At 42.9% G+C, this 26,600-nt stretch overlaps 1 protein-coding gene across 4 annotated transcripts in view; it reads right to left on the bottom strand.

The window, feature by feature from the left end:
* The window catches only part of LDB1 (LIM domain binding 1), a 128,101-nt gene extending 104,739 nt beyond the window's left edge, over positions 1–23,362 (bottom strand). For 2 of the 4 annotated variants that reach the window (XM_072131002.1, XM_072131003.1), the window contains exon 1: positions 23,033–23,361. In XM_072131002.1, the coding sequence (XP_071987103.1) occupies positions 23,033–23,057 (25 nt within the window). In that variant the 5' untranslated portion in view covers positions 23,058–23,361. Of the gene's footprint in view, positions 1–23,032 lie in introns of all 4 variants that reach the window. The other 2 variants (XM_072131000.1, XM_072130998.1) reach the window with 2 other exon arrangements.
* Between the last annotated feature and the right edge of the window lie 3,238 nt (positions 23,363–26,600).

Here is a 26,600-nt window from a genome sequence, read left to right on the forward strand (position 1 = left end):
AAACCTTGGTTTCCAAAACCCAGACAATCCCTTTAAGATCAAAAAAACTTTAGGATAACAAAAAGTCATATAATCATAATCTTGAATTTTTTTTCCGCCCCCTGAAAGTTAAGGCGACGCTTCCAAACAATAGTTAGTGACTCCGGGGCTTGTAATCACGTCGGTAATTGTGTCTTCCATTTACACCTTCATTATTCCGCACTCAAACATTGCATTTAGATTTTAATTTTGCATTAAACCATAGCAACCAATTAGACTCTTACTTTAATATGCACTAGACAAATTACAGCTAATTACTGATTGATGTGGTGTGGGGATTTTTTTTTCAGGTGGGAATCAATGTGGTTTAGCAGCTTTATTACTACCAGAGCCGCTATGTATTAATGTATCCGTGTGGTAGAACAACATCTGATACAAGATGCAACATTGACTCGTCTACCGTATCATCGTGTAGAGATCCAGGGCGCTCAGGATCATTTGGGGTTGTGCACTTGGATATTTTGGATTCTGTATAGCTGCCATTGTATGGGAATCTGCTTGTCCGACTCCAGTGGGGGTCCTCACACTGCTGTGCTATTAGTTCTCTGCAATAAACTGCTCCACAGTCCCTCCCCTCTGCTCTGAGTGACTCTAGAGTGCAACCACTTTGAGCTTTTACTCAGAGAAAATGGAAAAGGTTGGCAGTGAGCACAGAGCACAGCAGGGTGAGTGCAAGCTAACAGTCCTGCTGCTAAATACATACACAAAAGTATAACTGTATAGATCTTCAAGGATAATACCTAACACTATATGGAGTGAACTCAGAGCACAGCAGGGTGAGAAAAAGTCTTGCTGCTAAATGTATATACACAAAGGTATGATTGTATAGATCTCCAAGGATATTATCTAATACTATATGGAGTGAACTCAGAGCACAGCAGGGTGAGGAAATGTCCTGCTGCTAAATATATACACATTTGTATGACTGTATAGATCTCCAGGGATAATATCTAACCAGGTCTGCAGTGAGCTCAGAGCACAGCAGGGTGAGAAAAAGTCCTGCAGCTAATTATATACACAAAGGCATGATTGTATAGATCTCCAGGGATAATATCTAACCCAGTCTCCAGTGAGCTCAGAGCACAGCAGGGTGAGAAAAAGTCCTGCTGCGCTAAATATATACACAAAGGTATGATTGTATAGATCTCCAGACATAATATCTAACCCTGTATGCAGTGAGCTCAGAGCACAACAGTGTGAGAAAAGTCTTGCTGCTAAATATATATACACAAAGGTATGATTGTATAGATCTCCAGGGATAATATCTAACCCGTTCTGCAGTGAGCTCAGAGCACAGCAGGGTGAGAAAAAGTCCTGCTGCTAAATATATACACAAAGGTATGATTGTAAAATCCGCCAGTTCAGAAGGGTCCGACCACTGGGAACCTTCTCTATTTACAACAATGGGATTCCCATGTCTCCATTAAATGCCCCATACTCATGATTGCAGGGGGCCGCAACCATCAGACCCCAGGAGACAGTCCGCCAGGACCTAGCACCTGTGTGACTACTCGAAATGACATTTGTGGTCTTTTTTCCAGTTGAATGTATCCAAAAAATTTTGCCCACTCTTGGGCAGGAGATTTGATGCGCCGGTGTCGTCATCTATACAGATCCCTTACAGCGAGTTGTAACATCTGAATCAGCGCCGCTCGCTCCGTGTTCATCCTCCATGATTTAATGATTTTCTGCTTGTGACCTCACAACTCTGTTGCTGTGGAAATGATGCGGTTACGAGCTCGGCCTGAACTTCTCGTAGCCCCTGCGCTGCCCTTTAGTACAAGCCGTTTACTGTCTATTTATAGTCTGTCTAAACGCAGGTGGGATGTTTTCATGGTGCTGTCCCCAAATACCCAGATAAATAAAACAGAAAGGAACTGATGGGCGAACATACCGGTGCGGCATAACAGCTTCTTGAATGTAGACAACTGCTTAGCTAACAATTACCCAATACAATGTGACCATTGAAATTTTGTCCTTGATAGGTAACATATATATATATTCCACCATACACTGCCCAGGTAATTCCACCATACACTACTCAGATAACACCAATATACAGCACCCAAATTATACCAACATACATTACCCAGGATACTACCATACAGTGCTCAGATGCCACAAATAGAAAGGGGACTGATAATACCACCATACATTACCATTAGAATATTACCGTAAAGTGCCCAAATAATACCCCCAAACATTGTCCAAATATATAAAGTGGCCAAATTTAGCGACCACTGTGCCCATTTGACAAGGCTGTATAATGCCTACACTATAAAGCCATGCAATGCACTAATAATGCTATATATATTATACAAAAAGTAGCAAAAATAATACACCAATACATACACTGTCCAAATAACACCAATATACAGCACCCGAAATATTCCAACACACATTACCCAGGATACTACCATACAGTGAGCAGATGATAGAACACAAATAAAACCACCTAATATTGCCCAAGAAATACCGCCGCACATCTCCCATAAAACTCACATACAGGGGTTTATTTACTAAGGGTCCCGCGGCCGCATTTCTGTTGGGTTTTCCGGCGTTTTCGGGGATCGCGCCGCTGGCACAGGGATTTTGAGCGCAGGATTTAACTTTCAAATTGTGTTGCAAGATCAAGCACTTACCTGCACCAGGAAGAAGAAGGTGAACTCCTGTGGACCTGAGCGGGGAAGCGGCACATGCAGGATATCAGGCGCACAATCTTAGTGAATCGTGGCAGAATGCATTATCGTTGGACAATGCACTTTGGGTCCGGGTAAGTAACTGTGCCCCATAGTGCCCAAATACAGCAACCATGCGCTCCCTAATATAGTCAGTGCAGTGATCACATAACTGAGCACTATAATGCTTCGGTAATTATATAGATGCTGCAATACCTCCACATGCTACATTGCATAAGTAATACCGCCATATAGTAATACCGCCGAGCTACTACAATATCCTAATAACAGAGTTACATAAAGCCCAAATAACTAATACCATACAGAGCCCAAACAGAACCACCACAATCCTACAACCGCAATATAGACATGAGATCCCACTATACAGTTACACGTAATACCGCCATACAGTGTCCCATATAGTAGTCATAATGCTAATTAACAGAAATTATAATAATTACACATGTACTGCCCTAAGTAACCACATGATGCCTAAACATTACAAACCACACAGTGTCCCAGTGATCTCAGTCTCTGGGGAGACCCTCCATCCCGAGACCCTTCAGACCTCCGTATAATATAACCCTGACAATGACTACAAGAAAACCTGAACATAAAACCTAAACCCATCAGTCATTTATCTAGAACTTCACTTTCCTACAATGATGAAGCCCTGAACTAATTCTTGTCGGAATATCCGTCCCCCCCGGATGTGTGTGTTGTGGTTATATTCTCTACATTGACTTTTTCCATTTTTATCATATTCCATTCCGTCTGTTTACTGCTGTCAAGATGATGCACAACATCCCATCATCTACATGAATCCATACTAAATAGCCCAGGGGAACAACCTAGATGCTCACGTCCTATAGCTAATGAGCGCAGTAAGATACGTTCCTTCATGGCTCATAGATTTATCCAGCAAGTCATCGCCCAAGAGGCCGACATAAATACATTGTAACAAGCCGCTCGCCAATGGGAACAAGAGACACTGTGGGGACATTTATGTTCAGTAAGAACAGAACTTTCCCTCCTGAGATAGAAGAGAGGACAGGAGCAACAGGGCACCAAATCTACCAGGTTCTGACACATATAGGACACTATGGACAATCTGCTCTGCTCCTCCTGCTCTATAACACGCTGCCTGCAGATAGGACACTATGGACAATCTGCTCAGCTCCTCCTGCTCTGTAACATGCTGCCTGCACATAGGACACTATGTATAATCTGCTCAACTCCTCCTGCTCTATAACATGCTGCCTGCAGATAGGACTCTATGCACAATCTGCTCAGCTCCTCCTGCTCTGTAACATGCTGCCTGCAGATAGGACTCTATGCACAATCTGCTCAGCTCCTCCTGCTCTATAACATGCTGCCTGCACATAGGACACTATGGACAATCTGCTCTGCTCCTCCTGCTCTATAACATGCTGCCTGCAGATAGGACACTATGGACAATCTGCTCTGCTCCTCCTGCTCTATAACATGCTGCCTGCACATAGGACACTATGGACAATCTGCTCAGCTCCTCCTGCTCTATAACATGCTGCCTGCACATAGGACACTATGTATAATCTGCTCAGCTCCTCCTGCTCTATAACATGCTGCCTGCACATAGGGCACTATGGACAATCTGCTCAGCTCCTCCTGCTCTATAACATGCTGCCTGCACATAGGACACTATGTACAATCTGCTTAGCTCACCTTGCTCTATAACAGTGATGGCAAACCTTTTAGAGACCGAGTGCCCAAACTACAACAAAGACCCGCTTATTTATCACAAAGTGCCAACACAGAAATTTAATTTGTGATTTATACTCCCTGCTCTGTCACAGTTTTCATTGATACCAGCACTCTGAGGACACAAATAAAGCAGAAAATAGTCCTAGGTACAGCTGTCACTTTAAAATAGCTCTGTGCACAGCAAGTCCTGGGCTGTCTGGGACTGCAGGAAGATACCTGGAGTCATCTCTGGTGATGGCCTGAGTGCCCACAGAAAGGGCTCTGAGTGCCACCTCTGGCACCAGTGCCATAGGTTAGCCATCACTGCTCTATAACATGCAGCCTGCTAATAGGGCACTGGGGCTCATTTACTAAGCACTTTTGTGGGACTATGAACCTTTTGCAGGCCTAAAACAGCTTGCACAGGTATTTAAGTAATGTGTGTGCTGCGATTGTGTCGCATGCAACCCTTTTTGTGGCTTCCATGCGACACAAATTAGGGGGCGTGCTGTCGGACAGTACTACTACTCCTATCCTGTATATATGGGCACAGCACAGTACTATTACTCCTATCCTGTATATATGGACACAGCACAGTACTACTACTCCTATCCTGTATATATAGGCACAGCACAGTACTACTACTCCTATCCTTTATATATGGGCACAGCACAGTACTACTACTCCTATCCTGTATATATGGGCACAGCACAGTACTACTACTCCTATGCTGTATATATAGGCACAGCACAGTACTACTACTCCTATCCTGTATAAATCTTAGGGCACAGCATAGTACTACTAATCCTATCCTGTATATATGGACATAGCACAGTACTACTCCTATCCTGTATATATAGGGACAGCACAGTACTACTACTCCTATCCTGTATATATGGGCACAGCACAGTACTATTACTCCTATCCTGTATATATGGACACAGTACTACTACTACTCCTATCCTGTATATATGGGCACAGTACTGTACTACTACTCCTTTCCTGTATATATGGGCACAGCACAGTACTGCTACTCCTATCCTGTATATATGGGCACAGCACAGTACTACTACACCTATCCTGTATATATGGGCACAGCACAGTACTACTACTCCTATCCTGTATATATGGACACAGCACAGTACTATTACTCCTATCCTGTATATATGGGCACAACACAGTACTACTACTCCTATCTTGTATATATGGGCACAGCACAGTACTACTACTCCTATCCTGTATATATGGACACAGCACAGTACTATTACTCCTATCCTGTATATATGGGCACAACACAGTACTACTACTCCTATCTTGTATATATGGGCACAGCACAGTACTACTACTCCTATCCTGTATATATGGACACAGCACAGAACTACTACTCCTATCCTGTATATATGGGCACAGCACACTACTACTACTCCTATCCTGTACATATGGGCACAGCACAGTACTACTACTCCTATCCTGTATATATGGGCACAGCACAGTACTACTACTCCTATCCTGTATATATGGACACAGCACAGTACTATTACTCCTATCCTGTATATATGGGCACAGCACAGTACTACTACTCCTATCTTGTATATATGGGCACAGCACAGTACTACTACTCCTATCCTGTATATATGGACACAGCACAGTACTACTACTCCTATCCTGTATATATGGGCACAGCACACTACTACTACTCCTATCCTGTATATGTGGGCACAGCACAGTACTACTACTCCTATCCTGTATATATGGGCACAGCACACTACTACTACTCCTATCCTGTATATGTGGGCACAGCACAGTACTATTACTCCTATCCTGTATATATGGGCACAGCACAGTACTACTACTCCTATCTTGTATATATGGGCACAGCACAGTACTACTACTCCTATCCTGTATATATGGACACAGCACAGTACTACTACTCCTATCCTGTATATATGGGCACCGCACACTACTACTACTCCTATCCTGTATATGTGGGCACAGCACAGTACTACTACTCCTATCCTGTATATATGGGCACAGCACAGTACTACTACCCCTATCCTGTATATATGGTATTCCCTTATAAGGACTGGAGGGCTCACAGTTGTAACCTTTGTACTGGGCCCACCAATAACCCAAATTATTTCTTCAATGTCCTTCTGAAATTGGAAGGGTTTTCTTCTTTGCTTTGTGTATGAAAAATTAAATCTTTGGTTTTTTAAAAAAAAAAGATTCTTTGAATCTTATCAGTAAATCCTCATGGCCGCCTTAGATATCATCCAGCATTTTAAATGCGTCTTCGCGATTTGCAGCGATTCTCCGAATGACGAATGTGTCCTGCAGGTGAAGATCGGGAGAGGTCAACTACAAATCAGGATCTCCCGATCTCTCGGCTCACGTTAAATCTCTCTGCTTATTGTTCTGCATCTCCCTCCATTTCCTATAGAAAGATAATGTCATCTGATACTCCATGTGATGTTTCCGCCGGACCTGGGCGCACTTCATAATCATCTGCAGCGGCCAATGTTATACTATAGCAGCAAGCATGGGGTTAAACCTGGCGTCCATCGGGGAAAGACAAGCGCCAGAGAGACACTACACCGCTATTATAAGGACAATCCCGCGTTTCGGCGCCGCAGGTTGACTCGCGGTGCGGAGCTTGATTTAATAGCTTTTCGCTTTGACCTTGGAAAATTTTATCTTCCCGATTAATTGACGGCAGCTCTCCATTAATCGCTTGTGCGGGGATTTATTTCCTATGTGGCCCACCCTATATTACAGCTCGGAGTCAACTACTTTTGTAGCCTTGTGGATTAGGAAAAAGATGTTGTTTTGGTCAGAAACAGCGCCACATCTGCATATGGGTCGTGTTTGGTATTGCGGCACAGTTTATGAAGCGATACTGACCAGCGGTGGTCCCAATGTCATAATTCCCCTCATCAGGGGTTATCCGGAGATTGAAAAACATGATGTGATTCTTCAAAAAAAATCTCCTCTTCTGATCATGGGTAGTGCGCAGCGTAACATCTAAGATCCATTAATTTCTATACAGATGAGGTGCACTACCAGTACAAGCCATGGTCAGGGGTGGAGCTGTTTTTAGAAGAAAGCAGCCAAGTTTTTCAACCTCTGGACAACCCCTTTACAAACAGGTAGAACATAATGGGGCACATTTACTTACCCGGTCCTGCGCAATCCCCGATCCGGAATGTCAGCCGGAATACACATCTGCTGCGATTGAAGAAGATTGTGCACCCGATTTCCTTTTTGTGCCGCTTCCACGATCAGGTCCACCGAAGTTCATCATCTTCCTCCCGGTGCATGTAAGTGCATTGGATGCGGCACAATTTTAAATGTTAATTCCCGCGCTTAGTCCAAATCAGTCTGATCGTCCGACTGCCCACCCCCCTGATTTGTGACGCATGGAGGCCGGCGTGATTGCGACACAATCCGGTCACGAACCACACAATCCCCTTTTAAATCCCTGTCCTGGCGCCGCGATCCCCAAAAACGCCGGAAAACACAACGGAAATACGGCCACAGGACCCTTAGTAAATAAGCCCCAATGGATCCGTCATCTGTGCCTTGTTGATGGTTTCCGTGTAGGATCAGGATAGATTTTTGATGTATAGTAAAAGCTTATAAAAAAAATAACCTTTCTACCATGGGCTTGACAAGCATTACCCAAAATCAGAGGCATAAAATAGCGTGTACCTGGGCCGGGTGCCATAAAGTACCCAGCATTGTCTTCTCCATATTCCGAGGTAACCTGGTACATATCGGCACCAAGCAGCTTCAGGTCGGACTGCCTAGAATGATATGGGGCCCACACGGCCAATTTTACTTGATACATCATATTCTATACACAGTATCAAATATATTACTTTCCTACCACACGATGGACCTGGTCCTCAAGGATTCACAATTAGAGCCTTCCCCATTGCCAGTGGCTCCCTGAGCAGCTGCCTACTCCGCCTCATTCCAAAAAACATTCGATAACATGAGAGACAAGTCACACCAATGTCCATCATCTTACTAGCAACTTGTAGCAGCCCAGTCATTTGCACTGCAGCGCCCACCGCAGGGTAAGTGTAGCATAACACGACGGCCATACAGATGAACGTTCATCCACATAATAAGGTCCATGAGGATAAGAACTGATGTTACAGAACCCTCCTGAATGTAGTTCTGTGCTTGGGAACCCATCTATAATCGGTATGGGGGTCACATATACCTCTGCTTTTAGAGCAAAATACCCATATACATTTAATAGGTAGTCACCCCAAAACTGAAAGAAATTAGGAATTATGTATTTAAACACAAAATTGACATTAACAGTATGGCAGCAAATAGGCTTGATTAAAAACCAAACGGTTTCCCTGGTAACAGACTACACACAAACCCTTTTTGTAGTCGGATGCAAAAAAACAAATCACTGATGTTCTTGCTGACCGGACAGTTTTAGTAAGTGATTTTTGCCTTTCCATCTTATGGTGATATGTATACGACATGTGGTCAGACTCCTCACCAGCTCTGGCCCATGTATGACATGTATGACAAGTGTGTTGACAGGAGGGTATAACTATCATCTACACTTTTACAGGGACCACATGTAAGCTTTCAGACTTCATTACGACCAATACTTGTTGGCAGTATTTCAGTAAGATTGGGAAAGGAAGGAGCTGGCATAGTTTGCAGAATTCGATAATCCCCTCAGCTCGTATAGAGATGACAGGTGGTGCATCAGACTCGGATACATGAGAGGCGCTCGCGTGTCTTACATGGTTAAAAAGCATAACAACGCTACCACACTGCGGATTCATTTACATGGGTGATCACCCGGGGCTCCCCCGCCAGTCACTTGATGTTATACTGGCAGATGGAAAGGTAAAGATTATGGATTTTTGGCTAATTCCACCATTTACCGAAATTTTTTTTAAAAAAGGAGCAGTCTTTACCAAGTCAGATGCTGAGCCTGAGGATCTATCGCCACGGTCAGGATCCAAAAGGGGGTCCTGTGGTCATACTCTGCCCTGGTTCTAAATTGTCCCTATGATCCCATCAAGCTCCCGTCCTGACAAGGACAGTATCCATGTTGTCCCTGTTACAGAATTGCCCGATGTGCATTAGTCGTATGTGTTCCCTGTCCCTTCCCTACGCCTTTCTTCACCTATTCCGGTGATTCATAAGGGGGCTGATTGGGACTCCAGAAAAGGGATTTCATACTCCATATAGCGCCACCGGAGAGGAAGTGTAAAAAAAAGCTGATATAGGAGAAAACCTATGGGGGACCTATGGAGCCCTGGAATAACACGCAGGCTTCCACAGAAGTCTCCCATTCGGTGAAGAGCTCTTGTAGTTGAGTTGCACACTGGGCTAGTTAGTGCCGTCATTATGGAAAGATCCTCCTTATATGTAATTAGCTCCTCCCTCATTTCATATGTGTAGACATAGACACCTCCCCCAGGTCCTTCCAGATTGGGGGCCAAGGTTGTCGTCTCACTTCTCCGAGTTTAGATGCGCAGTCGGCACCAGCGGCAACACGAGGACCCTGTCTGCGCATGTGCACCCGGCACCATGTATAACGCAAATATAAGGGGTCGCATATTGAATTATCTTTCCATGTAAGCATCTGGAATGGTGTCATATATTGAGATCTATAGGGTGGATACAAGGTGAAAGGGGGGTCTTATCTAATACTAAAGAGGTATGGAGTGTTTTATGTAACTAGTAAATGTTTTATAGCCGGTACTTGGCTTTTGAGATATGCTGGAGAGGTTTGGGGACTCACATCATGTTTAAAATTAAGAGAGATTTGGCTTTTTTTGGATTTATTAAATCTGGGCCGAACACCAACCCAGAACAACCACTTTTTGGACTGGGGAACTTGCAAGATTGTTGTTTTCTGACCAAAACAATCACTGGAAGAGGTTCTCATCCGGGATCTCCCTGTATTTGGCCACATTCACCTTTCCTTCCATTACCCCCAGTGGTCCTGTGCCCCCCTTCCCCCCATAGCCTGATGCTGCCCCCTATGTGTCACTGCTGGGATTGTATTTGGCGGCGCCGCATTTTCTCCACTGCTTAAAATTAACACCAAAAAGTCCAATCTTTCTCATCAGAGCAGAGAATCTGATTTCTCATAGTCTGGGATCCTTCATGTGTCTTGCACACTGTATGCGGCTTTCTTATGTCTTGCACTGAGGAGAAGCTTCCAGACTCTGCCATAAAGTCCCGACTGCTGGAGGCTGCAGTGATAGGTGACCCCCATCTCCCTCCTGCATCTCTGGCGCTCAGCCACAGGGATCTTGGGGTTCTTCTCTTCTTTACCTCTCAACAAGGCTCTTTCCCATGATTTCTTACTTTGGCTGGATGTCCAGGACGAGGAAGAGTCATGGTCGTCCCAAATTTCTCCGATTTAAGGATTATGGAGGCCACTGTGCTCTTAGGAACCTTGAGCGCTGCAGTGCCTTGCCCCACAACTCTGTCTCTGAGCTCCTTGGGCAGTTCCTTAGTCCTCATGATTCTCATGTCCTCTGACATGCACTGTGAGCCGTGAGGTCTTATATGCACGGGTATGTGCCTTTCCTAAACAAGTCCTATCAGTTTCATTAAACACATTTGGACTTCAATGAAAAATTAGAACCTTCACAAGGAAGATCAGAAGGAAATGGACAGCATGTGAGTTATATATGAGTGTCACAGCAAAGGGGCTGAACAATTATAACCATGAGATATTTCTGTTTTTCTTGTTTAATAAATTAACATTTCAGTTTTTTTCTGTCAAGATGGGGCCATAGTGTATATTATTGAGCAAAAAAACTTTTTTAATCTTACCAATCGGCTGTAATGAAACAAAGAGTGAAAAATGTAAAAGGGAACTGAATACCCACTGTATGGTGTGTTTATGGTGTATGTATATGTGTATATGTTGTATGTGTGTACATATGGTGTGTATATGCTGTATGAATGTGTCTATATATGTTGTGTAAGTACATGATGTATATATACTATATATGTGTGTATATAAGATGTATATACACTGTACTTATAAGTGTCCATATGCAGGGGTATTAGTATAGAACTGTATGTGTATAGGAGTCTATAACTGTCTGTGATTGTACAAACATATGTAACTGTACAAATCTATATAATATATATATATATATATATATATATATATATATATATATATATATATATATATATATATATATATTAAATCTGATATGGGGCCCTATCTCTTCTACTTACACCCCTAGAACAATAAGAGTCTCCTAGTATCTTAGGTGAATTTGGAAGTCTAGCTGGGGTCATATATATACATATCCTATTTAATCCCAGGTGGGGCCCAATGGACACCCAATGATTTTAGTGGGTGCTAAAATGTGGCCATGAGGGCATAAACCCCACAATGCCTCCAGATGGGGCAGATCTCATATTCTCTCTATCCTCATAGCCTCACCCTTTTCTGAGTTATAAACTTGGTGAATATGGACAAGAAGTGTGGGGGAAGGGAAGTGACAACTGCTCTGTACACTATTCTGGCTCAGGACCTAAGTTGTCGCTCATCATTCACATTCAAGCTCTATCCTGACTGCTCCAGCTCTTAGCACGACCCACCACTAGAAGTAGAAGGCTGATATGTGTAAATGGAGTTGCCCTTTAAATCCTTTTCGTGGTAGTGATCCTGCTATAGATCTGCCAGGCACTGAATCAGACAGAAAGTCTTGTTTTGCTTCTCGCACATCATCGGCTTAGAAGATATATATAGACACTGGGAATTGAGCTTCCCCTTCCCTATTCAGCAGACTGAGAATACTGGGAGTTAGGAAGTGAGAAGACTCCCTGCATAACTAATCTGATCTCTTACCAAAAAGCCGTGACTGTGGGAAAGCGATGAGTGCTGACACCACAGAAAATCACACCATCAATGTACACTGTAAACGACGAGAGGATACACCATTCATGTGATGTCACAATCAATGACCAGGACCAGTGACATCACAAACAATTAGAGGGGGCAGATTTCTCATGGTAGGTTGTCCTGTCCTCGTTATGTCCTCGTTATGTGCTGACTGTTCCGGTTCTGTGCTGACTGTTCCGGTTCTGTGCTGACTGTTCCGGTTCTGTGCTGACTGTTCCGGTTCTGTGCTGACTGTTCCTGTTAGGTGTAATTCACTTGTCAACTTTGCTGTATAGGTTGAGACAGCATGAGCAGAGTCGTCTCATTATTGTGAGACGATATAACAGTGGGCGACAGTTGTATTACACTGCTGGAGACCATGGGTGGATTTGACTTGGTGCTACTCCTAAGGATGTAATCTAAGTGGCATTCTTGCTTTAACCCCCATACGGGGATGTGGACTATGCTACCTCTTAGAGTAGTCTTTATTCAGTGACAGCTGACCTAAGGAGATAAAGGGACCTACATGCATATGGTACCAATTAGATGGGCAGAGATGTGGTCAGAGGATACGCCAAGGTCAGTGCTGGTAGAATTTTTGTATAACTAAAACCAAGACAGAGGTCAGGGCAGGCAGCAAGTCATCAAGGTAATCGGCCAGAGGTCACAACAGTTTCGGAGCCGGGTAACGTAAGTAGATCAAACAAAGGTAATATGTCAAAAAATTATAGGTATCTTATTGCTCAGGCACCTGCTGATGGGGTAAGGTGCCTTAAATAATCTAGACATGTGTGCTGAATGGTGCATTTGAAGGCTTCCATGTCACTTGAGAGGAGTTGTAACCATTTTTATAGACTGTATCTCTTCCTATAGACACTCCCTCATTATTTAAGACTCAAAAGAAGGTGCCTGAGCAATATGCTACCCAGTTCCTAATGTTCTGCAAAGGTATTTTACATAGAAACTCTGTACTACCTCTGTATGTTTGAGCTGGTATTACCCGGCTCTGTTGACTTCTAAATACTGCTGTGCAAAAAAACATTTATTTTTGATTTTGAGTCCTTTTTATATTGTCACTTTTGTACAGTAATAAAGTGTTAACTTAGCAAAAGTGTGCAGGCGCCTGCTGGTAAATCCGCATGGCTTCCAGGGGCTGGGCTGGAATGATCCCACTATTCTCTATGGGCCAGACCATTCCAAGATGCCTGATACCAGATGTATCTGATGCTCTGGTCGCCTTCCAGATGAATAATTAAAAGAAAAAAGAAGCCGTGTATTTTTGTTTTTTGTATTTTTTTAGTGCCGACCGTTTGTGCTTCTGACATCAGAGATGGGGCGCTGCTAGCAGACAAAATGTGATTTGAAACAATATGCGAGGAGACGCCTGTGATGTGAGGCTCTTTGAATGCCGGGTCCCTGTGGGATTGATTAGTGAGCGATTTCCGTGGAATTTCTACTGGATCAGCTTGTTTTGTCTTTCACACACAACAACAGAAAAAAAAAAAAATTGGTGCTAAATTGGCAGCGGTTATTTTCTCTCCTTTTAACCACCTACCCCTTCATCCTCCATAATAATCTGAAAATAATGGGGCTTATTTACTAAGGGTCCTGCAGCCGCATTTTCGTTTTTTTTTCCGACTTTTCGGGGATCGCGCCGGGGATTGTGTCGCATGCGATCGGATTGTGTCGCAAACACAAATTGGAGGGTGGGCCGTCAGATGATCCGACGGATTTGGTCTACGCCCGGGATTTAACATTTAAATTTGTGTCGCAAGCCAAGCACTTACATGCACCTGGAAGAAGAAGGTGAACCCCGGTGGACCTGAGTGGGGAAGCGACAGATGCAGGATAACAGCGCATGATCTTCATCTATCACGGCAGAGTTCATCCTCATTGGACAGTCCGGATCAGGGAACGCGCAGGGACCGGGTAAGTAAATGTGCCCCAATGTCTTTGTCTTCTTGGACCTGACTTCTCTCCAGAAGAAATTTGCTTATTTATACTTTTGTTTGACTTAATAAAGTTGCAAAGTTCAGAATAATTCTGGGCTTTCGTTTGGCTTTTGTAAAAAGTAGGTGAAAGGCTGTGCGTAGTATTGGCTTCATACTGGCTCAGTGCAGCGGTATTGAGGAATTATTTAAAGGGAGACTCCAGGAAAAATTTGTGGGATCATAAAATACTAGGGACACTCATTTTTTAGGGACAATAAGGATCTTTCCCACCAGGAAAAAACACAATGGATTCAGATAGCTTAGCTGCGCATCTCTTGAAAAAAAAAAACTACGCCCCTTTCTCTGACATCACTTCCTACTGTGCAGCAATTGGATGAAGCTATACAATACCTACTTCCTGTTCTGTCTGTCTCCTACTTAAATGAGCATTCTGAGAAGTCCCCTCCAGTAATACTGAGTATACATATTCTAGAATTCTAAATTCTAAATTTTTCCACTCTGCTCCTAAAAAAAAGGTTTACTATAAGTCTTTTTCGCCATAGGGAATAAAAAAATGGCTTCATATTACAAAATTACAACCCCCCAATCTAATCTAATCCGTCATCCTCCTTTATAATATGTGCACTCAATTTTGTTGTAGCTATTTTCTTTGCTCGTAGCTCGGATGCTAGTAGATTTATTGTAGTTTAAAACAAAAAATGGTACAGTGAGCTCCCTCTAGTGGTGGCTACTGGAAGCAAGAAATGTGTTACATATTTCTATGGTATATGAAGCAAGTGCATTACATCATGAGCGCAGAATTAGTTCCTCTTTTACATTAGGTACAATATGCAATGTGAACTATGTAAGGGCTAGGATTATCTGAACCATAAAGCATATCCCCCACGGTTTCTAAATACAAATACAATGCTAGGGGAACCCTAAAGTGACCACAATTTCCCGTTACCATCATACCAGACACAGGATTTATCCTATAGACAGAATTTCTATTTTTTTTTTACATTGTTACAGATATCTATACTAGAAGACGACGCTGTAAACAGATTTTTAAAATAGAATCTGTAAAAGCTTCCGCCAGAACTGCAGGTGAAGCAAAGCTCCAGTCTTCCCGGGACAATGAGATGAGAGCTTTATAAAGCCGGCGTCTGCGGGTCCTGTATAGAAGAGCAGACGGCGCAGTCCACAAAGTAATGTCACAAATATACAGAACATTACTCAGGATTGCAATGCCTGATGTGCAGCTTCACTGATGGATAGATAGATAGATAGATAGATAGATAGATAGATAGATAGATAGATAGATAGATAGATAGATAGGAGATAGATATGAGATAGATAGATAGATAGATAGATAGACATATAGATAGATAGATAGATAGATAGATAGGAGATAGATATGAGATAGATAGATAGATAGATAGATAGATAGATAGATAGATAGGAGATAGATAGATAGATAGATAGATAGATAGATAGATAGATAGATATGAGATAGATAGATAGGAGATAGATAGATAGGAGATAGATAGATAGATAGATAGATAGGAGATAGATAGATAGATAGATAGATAGATAGATAGATAGATAGATACATACATACATACATACATACATACATACATACATACATAGATGGTAGATAGATAGATATGAGATAGATAGATAGATAGATAGATAGACAGACATATAGATAGATAGATAGATAGATAGATAGATAGATAGATAGATAGATAGATAGATAGGAGATAAATAGATAGATGGATAGGAGATAGATAGATAGATAGATAGACATATAGATAGATAGATAGATAGATAGATAGATAGGAGATAGATAGATAGATAGATAGATAGATATGAGATAGATAGATAGATAGATAGATAGATAGATAGATAGGAGATAGATAGATGTATAGATAGATAGATAGATAGATAGATAGGAGATAGATAGATATGAGATAGATAGATAGATAGGAGATAGATACATGGATAGATATAGATAAACAGGAATCCCCTGTGACCAGATGCTAATGCTTGGAGTAGCGACCACTACAGGAAAATGATGATATTACATACTTCATATTTTCATAATTCGATGTGTTTGGTCCTCCACTACACTTGTGACTCCTCCTTTATCTTAAAGGGCTATTCCATACAAGCCCCACCTCCACGGCGTCCATATGCTGCTATAAGGCATGTAGAGGGTTGTCTCATGTACATATTGATCGGGCACATACTCCGTGGCTTTTGTTATATATTCTCTGCAGCAGTAAATGGTGGAGTGAAGCAATTTATTTACTCTCTGTCCTATTTTAGATAAGCACTTACCCAAGCAATCTCAGCCAGAGGTGACAGACAGCGTTTCGGGTGTGAAGTTCACACATAATAATGAGTCTTTTTTTTTAAATACAGCAAAAACCTAGTATGCAGAGTCCTCGGTGTTACTACGATTTCTAGCAACTCATCTGTCGGATATAAAACCAGCAAAAACAAGACAACAATGCACAATGGGAGCCACAGTTTTTTGACTATGAACCTTTCTGTCCGGACTAATCTGTGGGTAATAAAATAAAAAGTCCAAAATTTGTTACACAGACAGATGTAACCCCCTGGAGGACCTGACACATTAGAATCTAATGGCGATGAAGCAATACCTCCCTTTCACCAGTGGTGGCGCTGCAGGGGAAGTGCACGCTTCTTTCTATATTAATCCACAGATAACAGAGTTTCTAGGTAACTGAAAGATAATCTTCTAATAAAAATTCTAAAAAGTGGGATCCTAAAAGGGATAGTTGACAACCCCTTTAACTATAGATATATTCAATTGGAAGACAATGTATCTTGGCAATTGACTATGCAAAACTGTAGTAAGTTTTAGGTATTGTCCCTGGAGAGCTGTCCAGTCATACCTTTGTGTATGTTGTTAATAAAACTGTAGCTTTTCCAAGTGCTCTGGGGGCGTGTCCTCACACTGCTGGGCTCTTTGCCTTCTGCATATAACTACTACACAGGCTCTTGACTTTATCAGAGTAACTGCTATAGTATTAAATCATAACCCTTCTATACATTTTACAAAAAGCAGTGTAACAGGGATGTGGAGTAGCTCAATGCAGAGAGAAGAGAGCACAGCAGTGTGAGGACATGCCCCCAGTGCACTTGGAAAAGCTATAGCCCTGATATATAAATCCACATTACACAGTCCTGCTGCTAATAATAACATACACAAAGGTACATACACTTATTACAAATCTCTCCAGGGACAATACCTAACAGTGGCTGTACAGAGCCCAGCAGTGTGAGGACACACCTCCAGTGCACTTGGAGAAGCTACAATCCTTTGACTATAAATCCAAATGTAGAATTCCTGCTGCAAATAACAATACACACAGATAATACATCTCTCCAGGAACAATATATAACAATGTCTGCAGAAAGCACAGAGCACAGAGCACAACAGTGTGAGGACACGTCTCCCGTGCACTTAAAAAGGCTACAATCCTGGAATATACATATATCACAGTCCTGCTGCTACTTACACCATACACAATGATATGATTTCACATCATCCAGGGACAACACCTAACACTGGCTGCACAGAGCACAGCAGTGTAAGAACATGCCCATGGTGCACTTGGAGAAGATACATTTCTGGAATATAAATCCATATTTCACAGTGCTACTGCTGCTGCTAACATACACAAATGTATGATTATACATCACTCCAGGGAGAATATCTTACAATGTCTGCAGAGAGCACAGAGCACAGCAGTGTGAGGACATGCACCCAGTGCACTTGAAGAAGATACAATCCTGGAATATAAATCCATATTTCACAGCCCTGCTGCTACTAACATATACAAAGGCCCAATGAAACAACGTCTTACAACAACGTCTATGTATGGGGGTCAAAGGGTGAATACCAGGGGGTCACTTATACATGACCTTGGTAGTTTCCAGGCCCAGTGTATCACATAGGGGTCCTACAGCCGCCTACGAGGCATCACCGAACTTCTGTGTCTTCCGCTGCAAGTTTCCTGAACTGTAATTGAATCATGACAATTGTAACGATAGCTAGAATTAGGGAATCGCTCTACAGGCAATCGCTCATTATTAACTTCATTCTCAGGTAGGTGGAAAGTAAACTCAGCGCTCTCATTATAATAGATATAATATGTAACAGATGTCTCCAGCAGCTTGTATTCTGCTCGTACACAGATCTCCATTCACAGAATACAGGCTGTATATACAGATACAGTATATAAGGGGATACAATGGGAGACTCCTAAGGATTCCCCAATATACTATGTTATAAAATGGGTTTTCTAAAGCAGCCCCCCCCCCCTTATAAACTCACGATCCTCTTGTAATTTAATAATATAATGGGGTCATCTGTAAAAAGCATCAGAGCTGCAAATTTCAGGAAGGGCAAAGGTAGGAAGAGAGCGAAGGAGCAGATTTATAGCAGGTAATGCAGACCTTAGGAGACACCACCATCCGTTATCTGAGATGAGGATGTGATATCAGCCGCAGCGCCATCTGAGCACCAGCCCAGGCAACGCACCCAAAAATCTGCAAGTCACATTGTTGTACGGTCATCAATATCAGTTGTTATGTTGGAAATATCATTATAAATACAGAACCATTTTTTCACACCCCCACCTGAGGTCAAAGGGGTTTTCTAACATTCGGGAAATAGAAATAAAGTGTATACTCGCCCATCCAGATTTCTGGACTACCATGCTTCAGAATGGACTAAAATATTGTACATTGTACATGAGGATAGAACATGTGGGACCAGATGCCAGTAGTGGATTATAATATATGCGGGTTGGGCGGTAGTCCGGGGCCCAAGCCTTCACGGGGGCCCATGGCCACCCAAACCACATTTTATACTGAGAAGGACCTTCACCCATGAAATCCTTGTACATCTGTTCCTGCTCTGTATACACATGTACACAAGAGTCATTTCAGGACCTTTGAAGGTCCTCCAAAGGTCTTGAAACCACAGATTGAAAGCAGCAGAAGGGCCTCATCCTCCATTCTCTAAGAAGCTGATTCTAGTACCAGATGTAGGAAGTGATTCCAGACTTGTAGGAGCTGTAATATTCATGCAGCCCAGGGCGCATGGAGGTCCTAATCTGCCCCTGCTAGATGCCGCCAAGGTTGGAGAAGGACATTGCTAAAGACACAGATAACATAAAGCTTTTTTTGGAAAACCCTTTTGGGTTCCTGAGCACCGATACACAGGTAAATCCAGCCTAAAATCTGTGCTGAACCCACATTTACAACATGTGCATTTATTGCAGATTTGGGTCACAATTTTCTGTGGATTCTCATAGTATTTTTCATTCAATCCTAAAACAGAAGATCAATGTGCTCATATATGCAGAGCAGTATTGTCATCCACGCACACTAACATAGCAGTGTGACCCCTCTGACAGGATCTGCTCTTCTTTTAGCTCCTTATACCCTTGTTTCTTTAAAAGGTTTTTGAATATGCAAATGAGCCTCGGGGGCTCCAGGCTCAGTTAACAGCTATTATGTCTAGAGCACTAGAGGCTCATTTGCATAATTTAAAGCCTTTTTTGCATATTTTTTTCATAAACAACAAGAGCATAAGAGGCTAAAAGAAGAGCGGATCCTGCCAGAGGGGGCACACGCCAGTATGTCAGTGTGCTGGGTTTACAATCCTTCATCCTGGTGGTAGATTTCCTTTAAAGCTACTATGAACCCAGCTGCGTTTCAGTACATAATTCAGTGAGGAAAATTCACAGAGGAGCCTTAACCATGGGCAGCAAAACTCCAGGGTATCTGCACACATTGCTTATCATCATGCAGAGAATTCACATGTAAATCTGCATCAAAATATGATTGTTTTTAATGTGTATTTTTTATACAGATTCGTTTTATGTGCAGTGTGTCAGTGATGTGGATTTACATGCATTTTTTTCACACGTCTTTTTTCTACCTCTTTTGTCTAAGTTGAAAAATCTGCATCAAAAACAAAACCTTCTTAACTCAATGCTGATTTGATACAGATTTTCACATTCCCTAAGTCTTTAATGTAAAACAAATTGCACACAAAAAAGCAAAGCAGCAGTAGAGAAGTTACATGATCATAATCATTTGTTTTCTGCATATGTAATACCCAGCGTGTACCCTTAAAGGAATCCATCATGATAAACCAGGGACACTTTCTTATAGATCCTGGCACTGTGACTGTAGTATTCTTATATTTCTTATCCACGGCCTACTTCCTTCTAAAATCAACTTTCATATTTATGCTAATAAGCCAAAAGGGCTTTGGGGTGTGTTACCAGAGCCCCTCCATGCTGTAGTTTCACATGCCTTTACACTGTCCCCCCTACTCATTTAGAAGTTCTCCCTCCCCCTGCCTGCTGTTTTCTCACACACTAGGAGGGGAGATATGATCCTGCACACTGTAACAGCCTGTGAAGCTACAGCTCAAAGGGGCTCTGGTAACACCGGCCAGAGCCATTGTGGCTCATTAGCATAATTTTCAAAAATTTTAGAAGAATGGAGGCCATGGATGATAAATATAAGAAGATTAGCATAGTCATGGTGCCTGGATCTACAAGGAAGTGTTTATTATGCAGGGACCACAATTGCAAAAAGAGACTCATCTGTACTAAAGAAACAAATGTCCTTTAGAGCTAAACATCAGCATAAAACTGGAGAAATCCATGGATTTGATTGAGACAGACATAACCCAGATCTATTGCTATCAGCAGAACATTATGTAAAGTCTTCCCTAGTCAATTGTGGTCGGGTAATGACCACACGATCAGTCTCAGCTCTGATCTAAAGCAATCAACAGAGGCCAATTCTAAAAACCAACAGGGTCCAGATCCATAGACATATGGAGCATCCAAAAACCAAGTGGGACCAGATCTACAGACATTCGTAGCATCCAAAAACCAGCCGGGTCCAGATCCATAGACACATGGAACATCCAAAAACCAAGTGGGACCAGATCTACAGACATAAGTAGCATCCAAAAATCAACCAGGACCAGACCCATAGACACATGGAGCATCCAAAAATCATCCGGGACCAGATCCATAGACATAAGTAAAATCCAAAAACCAATTGGGACCAGATCCACAAACTAATCCAGCATCCAAAAACCAACCGGGACCAGATCCGCAAACATACATAGCATCCAAAAACCAACCGGGACCAGATCCGCAGACATTCATAGCATCCAAAAACCAACCAGGACCAGATCCATAGACATACGTAGCATCCAAAAAAATCAAACCAGGATCAGATCCACAGACATACATAGCATCCAAAAACCAACCGGGACCAGATCCGCAGACATAGCATCCAAAAACCAACCTGGACCAGATCCACAGACATACATAGTATCCAAAAAGCAACCTGGACCAGATCCACAGACATACATAGTATCCAAAAAGCAACCTGGACCAGATCCGCAGACATACATAGTATCCAAAAAGCAACCGGGACCAGATCCATAGACATACGTAGCATCCAAAAAATGAAACCAGGATCAGATCCACAGACATACGTAGCATCCAAAAACTAACCGGGACCAGACCACAGACATAGGTTGCCTCCAAGAACCCAACAGAGACCAGATTCCACAAACAGAATCCATAAAGTTTCATTTGTTTACATAAAGAATAGAAACATTTCTGTTTACAATATTATTTTCTGCACCACCCTATAAAAGGTGATACAATGTATCCATCTCATCTCCAAAACAAACTCAGAGTAACATTGTTGCTATAGAGTTAAGTCTTAAGGGAGAAGGGGGGAAGATGTATTGTGAAAGACACGTACAATCCCCCATTGCAAGACCGACTCAGCAGCTATAGCATTAAATGACCCTCTAATGTTTTTCTTTAAGACGTTGCTAATGAGTCCCTGCAGATATGAGCGCAGTGCACACCACGGAAAGGTGTCCTTGCTAAACACAGTAAGAAATATGTGCACCAGTCCTGCAGTAACTCCGCCGCTTCTTCACATCCAGACAGCAAAGCTACATTGACTTAAAGTGAATCTCAACAATCCCTCTGCAATAACAGAAGCCTTGGAGTAATACCTATAGGTTTTAAGGTTTCAGCGCTAAGGTGATCAACAGGCAACTCCGGCAACTGGAGGACTACCCACGGCCCCCTCCAGCAGTGGAGGAGTTAACTTAGAATAGCAGAGAAAGAAATGCACAAGCATGTCATTCAAACTGGGTCCAAAAAATGCGCCTTTCACCGATGGCAGAACTGGCAACAACCTTTAGTAACCCCTGGAGGGGCACAGGATACAAGGGGGGGGGGGGGGGGGGCATAATGACCTAGACTTGTACGGGTAAGTGTCCAGAGAGGGAACATAAGTAGCGACTATAATCAGCCCTATGACAATATCTGTTAACGTCATTCAATTATCACGGTCAGGGCTGAGAAATGAGTCCATATCTACAACCCCCCCTGACCTAAGGTCAAAAGTCCAGAGGCACTTCTGATTGGCTGACATTTAGAAACTCTGGGAATTTGATCCAGGTAAAAAAAGCAAAAAAAAAACAAAGCAGGTATCCCCCCCCCCCCAAACCCCCGTAAATTTAATGGACTCCATTCCAAGAAAATACAAAGGGCCCCGACTCCTGCAGCAAATCCCGACCAAATATCTCGACTTTATTGATTGCGAGTTAATTACGAAAAAAAAAAACGAGGAAGAAGAAGAAGAGGAAGAAGAGCACTTACCAGGACATGCGCAACCCACTGACATCTTCACATGCCTGGCGTGGAGACGAGCAGGTACTGGGTGCCCACAGCTAAGGCTCCTGGCATAAAATGCCCTTGTGAGATCTCAAGGAACAAAACAAGCCCCCCTAAAAGGCAGAAATTGGGCCTCAGAGGAAGCAGGAGGAAGGAATTTTATTCTGTCTCTGTATGTGCTTGTGTGTGTGTGTCTCCCTCGCTCTCCCTCTCTCTCTCTCTGCTGGCAGTACTGTGGTTTATTAATATGCTAATTGCAATGCTAGTGGGAGGAGAGAGAGCTTGTCAAAGTGACCTGAGTGAAAGAGAGAGGGAGAGAAAAGCAAGAGAGAGAGAGAGAGCGAGAGAGAGAGAGAGAGAAGGAGATAGAACGGGTGCAATGAATAACAAGCATGTGACGCACACCCACATACAGACATATGTACATAGCTATATACATATATGGTAATATAGGGGGGGAGGGGGCTGCGGTGACATGCTGATTGCACCCTTGATAAGTACGACATGTTTGATTGGAGAGGACGACAGGCAGACGGAGAGAAGTGGTTGTAGGTGTCCTGCGCCGAGACAAGGCACATATACTGCATCACAGAGTTACATAGTGTCTCCTAACACAGGCTGACAGACAGCGACAGGCAACGCGCACGCAAAGACGAACAAAAAGAAAGGAGAGGCAGAAGAAACGTGCAAAATAAAAAAAAAGAGCAACACGCCAGAGCGACGGCTCACGACGCTCGATAAAGAGATCTGTTTTGTAACAAGGCAGAAAATGAATGCAGAGTTTGGGTGACGTCCAAGCAGTTTACGGCGGTTCTGATGGTGGCGTTGCCCATCGCTAATGTACACGCACGGTAAAGGATTATTTAATCGGCGCCCTGGCAGCGAAAAGAGGTGCCACGCGCCAAAAAACTCCATCCTCATAGGGGATAAGGGCTGACGTCAATCCGTTGTCTTCTGATGACGTGGACGGGTGACGTCTTTTAATTTGGGGGGGGGGGTTAAATTGTTCATCACTCGGGATGTGCGGTAGTAAAGGTCACCTGGCGATCAGTAGAAAAGTCACGTTACTGCTCGGCCGGAAAGATGGATATCTCCCTAATAGCATTAGAATGTACGGGAATTTACAATTAAACAATTATAAGGAATTTTAAGGTTATTCCAAAAATACACATCCAGAAGGAGGGGGCTATGGGACACATGGCTCCAGATTTTATACAACTAGGTCATGATCTTCATGTTGGGTTTACAGAGACTTCCCCAGAGCTGAAACTTCCTTTCTGACTCCACTGCCAACTTGTATACTTGTATACTGAGTGTGCATGTTCATTTTAGGGGATATAAGCACCCCGCCCCCTCTCACCTGCTATATCGGCGAGACATAACCCCCCTACAAGCAGTGAGATTATCAGGGCGTCCAGCAAACATCTACCTGAAGGGATTGACAAGCTCTTAGATGGCCGACAGGGGTATATTCTTTTGGTGGATATTCCTTTCAGCTCCCCCAGACACATGCACTCTCAGTTTAGCACAACATGTATTCTTAAATAAGAAATAAGAAAAATCCAACATGTCCAATTCTTATTTTCCTCAAAATTTGCAGTGGGCGAGTAGCAGGACACCCTCATACACCCCTCATTAGGGTCGACCGCTCTTGTCAAAATCATCCAGGCTCAAAAGAAAAATAATTTAGAGTAAAAAGCCCAATTTACTGATACTTGAACAAATCTGTTTTCCATATACAACTTCTTTCTGAAGTTAGGCATATTCATTACACAGCTGTAAGCCAAGCAATCGCTATGGCCAAAAGTAATCCCTTCTAGTTACCCACGGACATGCATCCATAGTTCCGTGGGAGATTTGTTTTATTCTTTTTAAGCAAACCTGTAAATTTGGAATTGTTTGTAGACCCCCCTCCCCCTACCCCATAAACGTAAGATTGTCAGCTGACTTTTAAAAGTTTGCATGTTTGGCTGACTTCAGACCAGTGTGTTTGGCCTCCTCTACTTCCTTCATCAGACCACACCTTGGGCTTCCACCTCCTGAAGGCACAGACAGTCCATCATTCTTTTGGGTGCATCGATGAGATTTGACTATGCTGACACTATGAATATATGCAAATATTTATTGGCAGATCCACTAAAGTATGAAAATTCGACTTCTCCTTGTATCTTCCGTCGCAGGGAAATAAAAGCTGGATCTTAACCCATCCGATGCTTATCCTGGGAGACAAATCAACGATCAATTAAACTCCCTTGTTTCTTCTTGACTTGTAGATACAAATTTCACCCTCAGTTCTGTTTATGACATCAGTTGCCAAAAGCAAAATATCACAGAGACAAAGTAGACGACTGGAGACCGGCCAAATGTGATGCATCCCCGCGCTCCTTCTATTATTCCGTGAAATTATATAGCAATGGCTCCAAAGGTTTGATCACTCAGCAAACTCATGGTTGGCCATTAATAAGACTCTGTCACCCAGTCTGGGGTCCCTAAAGCGCTAACAAGACCAGAGTTTGCGAGTTTAACCCTGGTGACTGTAGTTCTGCCCATCATCAAGTTCATTCTGACGACGAGGAGTCAATAGCCAACCATCATTCCCGGCGAGATTCCCAATATGGAGAATGACCTTGTAATATACAGGAAGATCTGGAAGTGCAATCTCACACATTCACATCAATATTATGTCCATGGGAGAGTATAGAAGTTAATGGTGGATCCACAAAAGTGTTCTCACCAGATGTCACCTCTTTATTTTGGGCAGGTGATACCAAGTAACAAACAGGAGAGGGGGGGAGCAAGAATAGTCTTCAGGGTTGGTGCTAGAATCACATTATCAGTCTAAGTCCTGTGATTTTTGTACATTTCTAACATTTTAGGGAGGGAACGTACAAGAATTTGAGACACTGTGAACTTTCCATCCTCCAGATGAGACTAAGAGCACATGAGTTGCGTATGTGGCCCCAAGCTAACCCATATTAACATTAAACCTAGCACTAACCTAAATAACACAGGTTAATGTCTATCCGAGTGCTCGGCTTCTCTGTACAGTGGGGGTCAGTCACCTGTTGTGAAATTACAACTCCCATCGGGAAAACCAACTGTTCATGAAACTCATCTACAAAGGAATGGGGCATGCTGGGAATTTTATTTTCACAACATACGATGCTTCTTAGGTTGGACATCCCAGAGGTGATGAATAGTGTTGAGTGGTTCAGGTCCCCAGGACCCAAACCCTTACTTCATCAGAAATTGGGGTCCGGCTCAACGCACAGCAGCTGCTAATGCCTGTGATCACGCTGGCACCGATCACAGGTGTTAACAATTTAAATGCCGCTGGGAAAGTCACCTGCGCCACTTTTGGGAGGATTGTGACATCATCGGGAAGCACCGATCCTCCCGCCTACACATCAGTGCTGGCACATACACAACCGCATCAAATTTGCAATTGGCATTTAAACAGTTAACATCCACTATCGGCGCCAGTTTCAGACTTTTATGGATCTGCTCATCTTAAGCGATGGCTAGTTATTGGGGCATGGGTTTGGGACCAGCC

This window comes from Engystomops pustulosus, chromosome 11, assembly GCF_040894005.1.
Source record: "Engystomops pustulosus chromosome 11, aEngPut4.maternal, whole genome shotgun sequence".
NCBI classification, from domain to species: Eukaryota; Metazoa; Chordata; class Amphibia; order Anura; family Leptodactylidae; genus Engystomops; species Engystomops pustulosus.